The sequence below is a fragment of the Hippoglossus hippoglossus genome, chromosome 8 (assembly GCF_009819705.1).
Source record: "Hippoglossus hippoglossus isolate fHipHip1 chromosome 8, fHipHip1.pri, whole genome shotgun sequence".
Lineage (NCBI taxonomy): Eukaryota > Metazoa > Chordata > Actinopteri > Pleuronectiformes > Pleuronectidae > Hippoglossus > Hippoglossus hippoglossus.
The window spans coordinates 11,943,830-11,955,431 of record NC_047158.1 but is presented as its reverse complement, the minus strand read 5'-3'; the positions used below and the strand labels follow the sequence as shown (position 1 = coordinate 11,955,431).

Here is an 11,602-nt window from a genome sequence, read left to right as displayed (position 1 = left end):
CATCAACACATTGTGAATTTTGCGGTGGATCTCCTGCTCGCTTCGGCTCCTCTGACATTTGCGTTCACACGTACAGCCCCTCTGGAGGATGACCGGAGGAGCTCTGGTAAGCCCAGGGGGAGTTTACTAGTGTGTAACAGGATTTCCAGCACATCAGTGTTCCTGATATTTCCTTCACAACAAACTAATGCATTGTGCTGGTGTGTCAGATTGCATCAAATTGCTGTTGTGTTTTTTTTTTTACTGCAGCCCTCTTTGACTCAGCTGCTGAGCTGCTGAAATAATGGCAACAACTGCTTTTCAAATAAACAGGGAACATTGACACGGCAAAACACATCAGTGACAATTTATATCTGCAAAGCAACAGTCACGGGATTGTCACACCTGAGCGTCTTTCTGAATAGAACTGCAGCTGGTGGAAAATGATGCCTGCAGAAGGACCAATTTATTCTCTGTGGTGATGAAAAGCGTTTATCTATCTGTGGAGGTTGCATTCAGGGACAAGGTGACTTGGGCAAACAAGCCGTACTTTTCCAGGTTTAATGAAACACAAGAAGCTCATTCAACGGTAACTCGTCCTGCACAGACAAACACGGATCAAACCCACAGAACGGTTGGTTTTATCATTTCTGGTGAAGATCTGTCAAAATGCCAAATATTGCTGAAAGAGTGCAGACATAAAAAAAACACACACTCTAGATTTAGATTTGAATATTTTTCCTCAGTGTAAATATCATACAGCTCCAATAAATAGCTGGAATACATTGATACACAACAAACAAAGTCTGCAAGTATTCTCAACAGTGTGAAATAAAGTTTGAAGGCCATGAGAAATGTTTTCAATTAGATTCTGAGCAATGGTATCCAACCAGATACTTTTAATTATTTCCAGTATTATACACGTATGCCTGTTTCACTTGTGCTCTTCTGATTGGCTTGCTAATCCTTCTTCATACCTGGTGTTAACAAGTCTCTTGGGTGATTTGATCACAACTGGACAGCTCTAACTATCACTCCCCACTCCTGGTTTGTTTGTTTGTTAGCAGGATTACGCAAAATTACAAAAGCGAATGCAGTGAAAATCGGCTCGAAGGGATACGGGTCAGTAAAGAACCCATTAAAGGGTATTCATTTTTTTCACTGTCTTTGACATTGTGAGATGTTTGCTAGCATTTTTAGACATTTTGGTTGAGTGTGTGTGTGTGTGTGTGTAAGTGTGATAACAGTTTGTCATAAATCGGGAGGATACACTGTTCAACACAGTGACCAACGGGGCTTTGTTGTTCCACAGCAACAGCTCAACTGTAACAATCCAGGTGTTAATCACAAGCTCAGAGGAAGAGGAGGGATACTGTGTGTGTGTGTGTGTGTGTGTGTGTGTGTGTGTGTGTGTGTGTGTGTGTGTGTGTGTGTGTGTGTGTGTGTGTGTGTGTGTGTGTGTGTGTGTGTGTGTGTGTGTGTGTGTGTGTGTGTGTGTGTGTGTGTGTGTGTGTGTGTGTGTGTGTGTGTGTGTGTGTGTGTGTGTGTGTGTGTGTGTGTGTGTGTGTGTGTGTGTATGAGAGAATAATTCATGCCTCTTTATTGGATGTGCCCGGTCAGGGATTGGTTAGGTGTAGGGTTTCATTTAGAACCAGACCTGCCTCCAGCTACAAGTTTCTTCGATTGTAAAGACAGCATCAAAATTCACCTTGGCATTTCCAGGCAGTTTTCCGTTTACACAGACAAAAGCACTTAGTTTTTTTCACACAGTTCTTCACAGTGCTCAGCTGACAATGTATTAAAAATACCAACAAACCTTGAATTTATTTAAAGTTTCAACTTAGCAGAACTTAGCATTTGAGATTTGGGGAGTTACAAAAGCAGCTATAAGACCAGTCAAGGCCGCTGGTCTTTCTTTGCCTCGCTACTTAACCCTTGTGTTGTCCCTGCTTCCCCCGACTGTTGGCCCCCTCACATAGCCCACCCCATATTACGACGCACACGTAGCGCAATAGACACGTGAGCAGCCCTTGCAGATGTATTTGTTCCACCCGCGGCACATGGTGTGAGTTTTACAGTCCTTTTTCCTGGGGCATATCTGACACCTCTTCCTCTTACTCGCCCCGAGCGGGGCTGCTGCTAGGGCTATGGAGGAGGCCGGACACTCGGGTCGAGCGTCGTAGTCAACAGCTCTCTGTGCGGCGGCGGCTTTTACAGCCTTCACAACCGCGGCGGACGCATCCGTGCGGGGGAAGCGCTCCCTTCGTGCGATGAACGGAGTCACGAGAGCCTTTCCCAGCTGCTCTAGGAACACCCTCCGCTTGTTCCGCTTGCCCGGCATCCAGTCTGGGTTGATCTCTCTCCATATCACGAAGGCGTTGTAGGCAGAGACGTCGAGAATGTTGTGAAAGACGACCAGGGGCCAGCGCGCGGTCATCCTCCTGCAGCTGTACGTTCCGATCACCTTGTCTAGGTTGTCCATGCCACCTTTGTTGCGGTTGTAGTCCAGGACGATGACCGGTTTCCCGTCCTCGTGGTCGCTGATGTCGGCCTCAGGGTGCCGTGTGCTCAGGAGCACCACATTCCTGTTTTTCTTTGGGATGTAGGACACAAGAGTGGCAGTGGGCGTGAATGCGAACTTGGATGAGAACACCTCTCTTCCCTTGACCGCGAGCAGCCCGGTCGGGAGCTCGGGCTTGTTCTTCCGAACAGTGCCGACCACGGTGAGCTTCCTCTCCAGGAGCTGCCGAGCGAGTTCGTAGGAGGTGAAGTAATTGTCGCACGTGACGTTACGACCGTGCAGTCCCTCCGTTACATCGAGCACTACCCGCAACCCTTGGTTCCGTTCTGGGCGTCCGCCACTCGGCTTTCCAGTGTACACTTGCATCTTCCAAGCATAGCTTGATTTCGCATCGCAGGCCACCCACGACTTGATCCCGTATTTCGCCGGCTTGCTGGGCATGTACTGACGGAATGGACACCAGCCTAGGGAGAAAAACAGGAGGAGAAGAGATGAGAGGAGATGAGATGAGGACGAGGACTAGCAGCCGCTATCTACATAACATAACATAACATAACATAACATAATAATATAAAAAAAAAAAAAAGACTAACCTCTGAACGGAACCAGTTGCTCGTCCACGGTCACTTCGGGCCCCGGGTTGTAGAGGTGCGGTAGCCGCGACACCCACGCGTCCCAGACCTCTCGCAAGGCCGCCAATTTGTCCGTGGCTCGTCTCGTCTCGCGGTCGTCGAAGCGCAGCAGTCTGGAGTACGTGTGGAAGAGTTTTAGGGGCATCGTGGCACGAAATATCGCCCGGCCGCTCTCGGCGTCCCACAGGCTGGCGGCGGCCTCGCCCCGGGACCTGTACACGCCCGCTAAGATCAGGAGCCCTACGTAGGCGCGCAGGTCGGTCTCGTCCATCCCTTTCCATTTGTCACCGTATTTTCGACGACCCTCCCGATTCGTCATCTCCAGGATGATGTTCTCTACCGTCGGTGTGATGAACAGGTGGAACGTCGAGGCTAGGTCACCGGTGCGGGACGTCGCGTGGATCGTGGGGCCCCGGAGGACCCCGCTTTGAGCCGCAGCAGAGGAGGAGGAAGAGGAGGAGGAGGAGGAGCAGTGGCCCTCCTCTCGGCCGTACGCCTTCGAGGACCATGTTATTTCCCCATTTCTTGAGGGGAAGGTCTCTCTTTCCACGAGTCCGGTGGTGGTGGTGTCGCCGTGGTCTTGTCCTCCTTCTTCTTCTTCTTCCAAGGATGACGAATCTGCAGAAGCATCACCCACTGGGTCGTAGTCTTCGTCACCGTCGTCGTCTTCGTAGTCACCGTCGTCGTCTTCGTCTTCTTCGCTACCGCCGTTGTCTCCGTCTCTGTCTCCGTCTCCGTCCTCTCTGTCTTCTTCTCGGTCTGCTTTTCTGTCTGCTTCTCGGTCTGCTTCTCCATCTCCTTGTCCGTCCGCTTCTCAGTCTGACTCTTTCGCGTCCTCTTCGGGTTCAGAGGATGGTTGCTGGGAGAATAGCTGTTGGAGAACCTGTTCTCTGGTGAAACGCTCCTGACGCGACATCGTGCCATGGTCCATGAGAGAGTGGCACACTGAGACTTATATGTGGGTCTAATGTACCCCCCCCCTGATTTCAATTGGAATCAGGTGTGGGTCTAAATGACCCCACAGAGCACCACAGCACCCTCTCTGGGGGTCTAAATGACCCCTCCCATGACAATCGAGAATCACAATCCATTGGTCTCAATTACCCCAGGAGAATTGGATAATGACAATCCTTGGGTCACCCTAACCCTAACCCTGACCGGCCAGGGCTTGCGTATGATCACACGCATGCACTCACGCACGCACACACACACACACAGACACACACACACTCTGGGTCAATTCGACCCAGGAACAACACAAGGGTTAAACCAACAAACCTGCCGAGCTCCTCACAGCTTCATGTAGCACTCATGGCTTTTCTGTGATGATGAGGCCATGCTAATCCCCCTTTCATCACACCTTCTCCCCAGCTGCCTCCCCCTCACTGTGAATATCCGCCTGTTTAATGTATTACCCTCTGCGCAGCTCCCTCCGCTTTCATCTAGCCAACCACACCACCTTGATGTTGGAGTAGTGCTTAATTCAGGGTGGTTAGAGCATCAAACAAACTGCAAGTCCAAACAACCACAGAAACAAAAGGTCACCTGTGAAGTTCACGCCGGAAGTGTAGTTGTGCAGATATTATGCACATGCACCTGACAAATGTGTTGATGTTTGCATCATAAAGACTTGTTTAAACACTGGAAAATCACAAAGCCTTGCATACAGATCAGAGGATATTCTACCATGTGGTGCACTCCTGTAACCACTAAAACAACATAAACTAGAATGGCAAAGCCCAACATTCCCCTAAAAATCAAATCAAGCTGCACCAAATTACCCAAACTCTTAATATTAGTCCTCTAAATATTTATCTTTATCTATATATACCTTATCGCGCAAATAATTCCTGGATCTGCACCAAACTTAATTGGCTTCTACCATGACCCATACTGCATCCTTCCACCAAGTTTCATGTTTATCCGTCTTGTCGTTTTTTGCCTTATCTTCGCTTAAAATCACACAAACCAACCAACAAACATAAAGACAGGAGTGAAACCTTTGACTCCTTGGTGGAGGTAAATATGCCCCCCCACCCTGAAACAAAATCGACACTGCGGCATGAATTCCTCCCCTCGGTTCAAAACAATCACCTAATGACCAAAGCTGAACTAATGAGCAAATCCAGCAGCTGACACTAAAGCCGTGACACACGGGCAGAAAAGATTCTCCTTTCTTTCCCGAGGGAGACATTGTCAAGTGATGGGAAATACAAAAGGATGCTAACAGATTTAATGAGACAGAGGAACTCCTCTTGCGGCTCCATACTTCCACCCCTATTCATCCTCTCTTTTTAGTCTCTCTCTTCCCCTTGTTCTTCCTCGAGTCCAAAGGTCTCCTCCAGGTCAGACTCACACAAAACGTGCAGCAAATAATGGATGGGGCTGTGTTACTTTGAAATCACCCTTCTTTAATGATGACCTTTCCAGACCCTTCCCTTTCTTTTCATTCTCTCCTTTATCAAGAGCTGTCACTCATCCTGCAGCAGCTTTTAGCCCGCTCCTTCTTTGATCATAATTCAAAGACTGTATCACAATGCAAGGGACAAATGGCAGCAGCAACAGCAATCCATTACAACACCGGAGCTGAGAAGGAAACTGCATATCTGATGAGGAGAGTAGAAACAACACAAAGCAACATAATTTTGATGATCGGAACCATTTTTCTTGCAAGTGTTTTTTTTCCAATGTGTAAACCCACTGACCCAACTTTGAAATATTTCCTCCCGGCTTTGTAATTCAGTGACACCTCATGGATTTTGCTTCTAATTGATGAAAAGTTGAACGCAGGGGCGGTGTTGATTCATTATAACTGAATGTGGGAAACGTGCTGAAATTCAATCCCAGTCCGTAAGGAAGTGGATGATAAACCAAAAGCTGCCACAATATGCTGAGAGATACAAACAGGCAGCATGTGACTGTCTGTGTATGGGCATGGGGGGGTGCATTACGTTAGACTGATTAAAGGAATAATTCTGCACATTTTCTCTTTCAGGAGGTGGATGAGGAGGTTGAATGCACCTTCATAGTATATGTATATTATGAAGCCAACTTCGCACAAGGTGTATGACACAAATACACGGGTCTGTCTACCAGCACATCTAAAGCTCGCTGATTAATTCTGTTCAAAAACAACAATTCTGTTTCGGGTCTTTGGCTGTACTGCAAATTGTCCTGGCCAAGACAAAAAGGTACACTGTGGAAAATATAGTTTAAACATTTCAGTTTGTCAAAAGCTAATCTCTAAATTAGTGTGATTTCAAAGACAGGGTCATGCACATGTCAATCTATATTTATGAGGGCCAATTTTTCAATGGGGTTCAATACCATCATTGTTACAAATTCAATGGGCTGTTTGAGGGGTTAAGACTTGGTTTTAAGTTAAGGGTTAGAATAAGGTTTAGGTGAAGGTTAGGGTAAGGGGCTAGGGAATGCATTATGTCAATAAGTGCCCTCACAAGTATAGAGAGACTTGCATGGGTGTGTGTGTGTGTGTGTGTGTGTGTGTGTGTGTGTGTGTGTGTGTGTGTGTGTGTGTGTGTGTGTGTGTGTGTGCAGTGATGCAGCTGCTGCTGATGGCGAGCTTTGAGAGGGCTCTGACTCCATCCTCCTCAGTGCCCTTTACCGGCCTCCAGGGAGCGCTCGTTGAGCCCATTTCTCTCCCCGGTCAGAGGAGTGGAACTGAAAATGGGCCCCTTCATCTGGCAAAATGACAAGCACTGACAACGAGGACTTTCCTTGTGACACAGGGCAGACTCCACAGACATTTTGTTCTCCCTGCGGCCAGCTGTTGGCCGAACCAGCCTGTGAAACTACAAAGAGAGGTGAGCGAAGCCTGGACTGAGGGACAGGGAGGTGGACAGTGTGATGGAGGGCTGTGGGTATCGAGGGTGACGAGCCAAAAGAGAGAAAAAGCACCAGGTCCCTCTTGTTTTCTCATGAAACACTGCAGGCTTTGGAATATATGTCCAACGTGTAACTCATTATATCATTTTACAAGCCACTCAAGAGGTGGACATGCATCGGTCAACACTGAACCCCCCCTGGCCACCTCTCTCTCAGTGATTAGTTTTCACAATCAGTGGATGCAAATTGGAATTTGCTGACAGCTCATCAATCACATTTTGGCTGCAATCTGTTGAGCGGCTCGGCACGTGTCAGTAGATATATTCTACAGTCAATTTGCTCTCCGACACTCGAACATATCTCCATTCCACAGGTTTCCAGTTCCAATCTCCCCTCAAGTAGAAGAGAGTGGGCTGCTTGTCACAAGAGTCATTAGCCCCAGGAGCCATGAAACAACTCTGCTACCTTCAGCTGACTTATTATGTTCAGCAGGAAAAAAAATTCAAACCATTGTACAGGCCGTGTTTTATTGAGAAATGTTTGGCTGCAAATCACAAGATGTGTTTTACATACTTTACATTCCAGTTTACTGCAAATCAAAACACATATAAAGGCTAAAACATGTATATATTATATAGATATGAGTTTATTGGGGTTTTGCTTACATCATACTGTACTAGTTATTACCATACTCTGTATAGTGGGAACAATATACCAATTGTTGGCACAAGAAATATGTTTTCAGACACAGGGGATTAAAAATAAAAGCAGGACATGTACACATTTAGTTTTTTCAACCCTGTTTAAAAAACGGTTATTTTCCTCTTTGTTTCTGAGTTTATTTTTGTGTTTTTGTATGCATTTGTTTGTTTCTTTGTTTGTTATCAGGACTACGCAAAAAACTACTCATCCTTTTTCCATGACATTTTGTGGTTTCTTCCTTAAATAAGCCTAATTAATGGGGATTCCTCTGCAAGCTGCACACAGATGCTCACACTCCCTGGTTCACTGAGTTCATTGTGTTCCGCAGTCTGGAGAGGTGCAGCCTCTCCGCTTTCTCTCCCTCACCCAATTCTTTCCCTGTGCTCAATATAAAGGAGAGTGATTAATTAGAAAGTCCTGCAGCAATAAAGGCTCCAAATAAGTTGTCATCACTGGTCCTGAGGGTGTCTCTCTGTGGTGTGGCTCTAAACACATCACCTTGCCATTCCCCTCACTGCAAGACCTCACGTTATGCGATCACATCTATCTAATGCTATCCTCAAAACTCTAGGGGATAGACTCAATTTGTGGCTGGTGGTGGCACGGCCAGCAATCCCTATCCTTGATTGAAGAAGTAATCAGCGGTGGTGGTAAAGTTCAGTCATTAAATATTCTGATCACTCTCGGTCTCGGCCAGTGAAATCTCGTTGATGCTATTTCATAGCAGCACAGGGCGGAGAGGGAGAAAGCACTGTCATTACTTTTAAGGAGCCATTTCATTCTGACAGCTGGGACGTGAGTTGGGAACCCCCTCTACTGGGTTTCTGGAGAACTACCGCTGCAGTGTCCCTGGTTGCAAAGTCAAGCTCTGCATCATCAATGAATCACAATGTCAGACTGTGCATGTTACACAGACTTGCACACACCAGCAGGAGAATACATGCATACTGCAGAATATTCCTTTTGCATTTTCACTGGAGAACTTGTAATATGAACATTCGGAGAAGAACTGTCTCTTTTGTCCCCCAACCCTGGACAAAAGGTATTTAAACTACACAAACAAATCACTTGATACATTATCACTTGTCCAATAAAGACAAGTGGTGTTTTACAGCGTTATTACAGACGGAAGCAAAGAAGACTGGCCTTGATCTGTACAGGATAAGGACAGTGATTGTAGACAATGAATAATAATGAGTCAGACCTGCTGGAGAACATATGTGCTTTGAATAAAGCTTCAGAATAAGATAATAAAAATATATATAGCCATTCATGGTTCCTCACCAGAAATCTATTGATACAAACATAATAATTCTATTTAATATCTGCATTATTTCTACTAATAAATACAGACATCTCTTTCTGTCTGTCTTGTCTCAACAACCACTCATCCAACATAACCCTGTTTTGTGACTGAGTAAATAAAACCCATTACAACCATCAGACTATTTTTTCTAATGGTAAAAATCATATAATTACAAGTTTCCATAAGTATAAAGATGAAAGAAAACATAAATAAATAGATACAAAACATCCCAGATAGCAAACAGATATGTGCCACCTCAGGCAATGATGTGGCACTTCTGGAGCGATGCCGGCGAGCTAGTTCTGGCAGGCAACTCGAGCTGCGCTGTTTCAATCGTGTGACACACATCATGTGACACACATCATGTGACATACATCATGTGACATACTTCACTCGCCACTACCATCTACAGTACTCATCCACCGCATTAGGCGGTCTATTTAAGCAGAGGGAATTCCCATCCCTCTCTCTGCTTCCTAACTGCTACGCAGTATCACAGACAATTGTCTCAGCCCCTCCACCACCCCAGCATCCACCTGTAGGCTCCGACGGGGGGGGGGGTTACAGTATTAGCTCATCACTCCCATCATTCCTGTGTATCATATGGGGGAGTGATTAAGTCGGAGCCTAGACGCCAAACACTAAACCTGTTCTACTGTTGAATAAACATTCAAACGTGAGTTGTCTGACTGAACTGGCCATCTTGTGGCCTGGACAAAATGGCTGTGAGCCTAAAGTCATCTAGAAAGGTGTGAACCCTAACCTGGCCCATGTGGTCAATGGTAAATATGGCTCAAATAGCACAAAACAGATTCGGGCCACCTTTGGCACCTTTGGATGGCATGCGGTATTGCTATGGCCTACTTTTTTTCAACATTTCATTGCAGCACGTTGAGTGAACAGTAGATGGCAGCAATGATATCAGCGAGCCTTTTGGAGTCTCTCTTCCAGGAATGCAGAAGAGGAAGAAGAAGGAGGAGAAAGAGGAGGAGGAGAAAGAGGAGGAGGAGAAAAGGGAGGAGGAGAAAAGGGAGGAGGAGGAAGAGGAGGAGGATGAAGAATAAAAAGAAAGAAGGTGTGTTGCTGCTGTTGCTGTTGGAGTGTGAGACTTACAGGACACAGGTTCACACAGTCGCGAGCAGGTTTTTCACTGAGATTCAAACCAGGTTTTCTACTTTGTTCAGGTTTGTACTTTCCAGCTGAACTTTTCAAAACACTCAGATGAGGATGTTCAGCTGTCCAGACTGTACATCAGTGGTGTGGGGTTAACTTGCATGTCAGTGGTTGGATTGTGGCTGTCAGACTGACTCGTGTTTTCCTCAGGTGACGGTGTAGAGATGCAGCCCAGCAGCAGTGGAACTGACTCTCAGAAGCAGCAGGGGCGGTGGACCGTCCTGCTGAGCCGCCTCTGTCAAAACTCAGATGTAACCCCAAATAAGATCACCTGCAGCATCTTTATTCACTGTCTTTATTTCCCCCCCTCTGAATGACTGAATAGTGTCTTCCCCAGATGGCTCAGGTGCTGAAGACCAAATTGGTGCAGTACATGGGCAGCCATCCTTTCTTGACCCTCACAGTGATGCTGTTCGGGGCCATGGCTGCTCTGCCTGCTGGACTTTTCCTCGTCTTTGCTCTTGTCACCACGGGTATTTCGGCAGTAGGTTTCGTTTTCTTCGAGGGTAGGTGCACTCGAGTCAAGATCGGCCTCACAAAGTGTTTTTTTTTTACAATACTTTAGATTTTCATTGCCAAAAACGTGTTCTTCTTCTCTGTTTTCTTTCAGTGTCCCTGTTGTTTGTGGCAGGGTTGACTCTGCTGTGCATCCTCTGCGGTCTCGCCTTCTTCTCGGTCACAGTTTCACTCATCCTAATAGCTTTTCAGGTATCCATCTCCAACATCCTGAAGTATTCCCCACAACTGATCAAGGTAATGTACTGTAGATCTATTTACATTACATGTTTTACTTTTAATTGTACTTACTGTGGCACAGCATCACAAGCCGGTGTTAAATGTTGGACACTGTTTTATTTTGTCCTCTTCTCCATTATTCCTATCAGCCGGTTAACATCCAGGAGAAGGAGACGGGTTCCAAAACTCAAGACTGAAGGAAACAGTCGCTCTCGTCCTCTTCTCTCTACTTTCTTCCTTGGAATGTACAGGAGCCTTGAATCCGCACCACTGAAGCTCCATGGTTTGGACTCAGAGGACAGAGATGCTTAAATGTGTGATGACTTGATTCTGGGATCTGCTGTTGTAAATGGATTTCCAAAGCTCAAAGTCTACCTGATGGTTAATGTATGTGTAAAGCCTAAATATTACTGAATGTTACTGAATATTTTATCATTATATTATCTTAAACAGGAAGTCTTATGATCTTATATTTATATATTTATTTTAATGGTTATATAATGTCAACATGAAAGACTATATTTCCAAGTGCCTCATTAGCCAAATACAGACAGTTCTGATCTAGACATCACCAACACCAAATTACACACTCATAGTTATCAGTCCAACTAAATATGCCAGATTTGTTTTTCAACACGAAGTATTACTTTAAAGATTCACAAAAATGATCTATTGTTGAAAGAAGTTTAAAAAAAACGTGTGGATCCG

General features: G+C 45.8%; 1 protein-coding gene across 2 annotated transcripts; it reads left to right on the top strand.

The window, feature by feature from the left end:
* Positions 1–10,001: 10,001 nt before the first annotated feature.
* LOC117765721 (promethin-like) lies at positions 10,002–11,326 on the top strand. 2 transcript variants are annotated; one of them, XM_034592150.1, is made up of 5 exons: positions 10,002–10,170; positions 10,322–10,410; positions 10,497–10,665; positions 10,770–10,912; positions 11,044–11,326. In XM_034592150.1, exons 2-5 carry the CDS (start codon positions 10,324–10,326, stop codon positions 11,089–11,091), a joined length of 447 nt encoding a protein of 148 aa, XP_034448041.1. In that variant the 5' UTR covers positions 10,002–10,170; positions 10,322–10,323; the 3' UTR covers positions 11,092–11,326. The 2 variants fall into 2 exon arrangements, with proteins under 2 accessions (XP_034448041.1, XP_034448040.1); XM_034592149.1 differs by having other exon boundaries at positions 10,003–10,170; positions 10,310–10,410.
* Positions 11,327–11,602: the final 276 nt, after the last annotated feature.

Excerpts from the sequence above, each read along its gene's own strand:
- LOC117765721 (XM_034592150.1), top strand. The coding sequence starts at position 10,324 with ATGCAGCCCAGCAGCAGTGGAACTGACTCTCAGAAGCAGCAGGGGCGG. Across the intron at positions 10,411-10,496 it reads GCCTCTGTCAAAACTCAGAT|ATGGCTCAGGTGCTGAAGAC; the intron begins GTAACCCCAAAT and ends TGTCTTCCCCAG. Across the intron at positions 10,913-11,043 it reads ATTCCCCACAACTGATCAAG|CCGGTTAACATCCAGGAGAA; the intron begins GTAATGTACTGT and ends TATTCCTATCAG.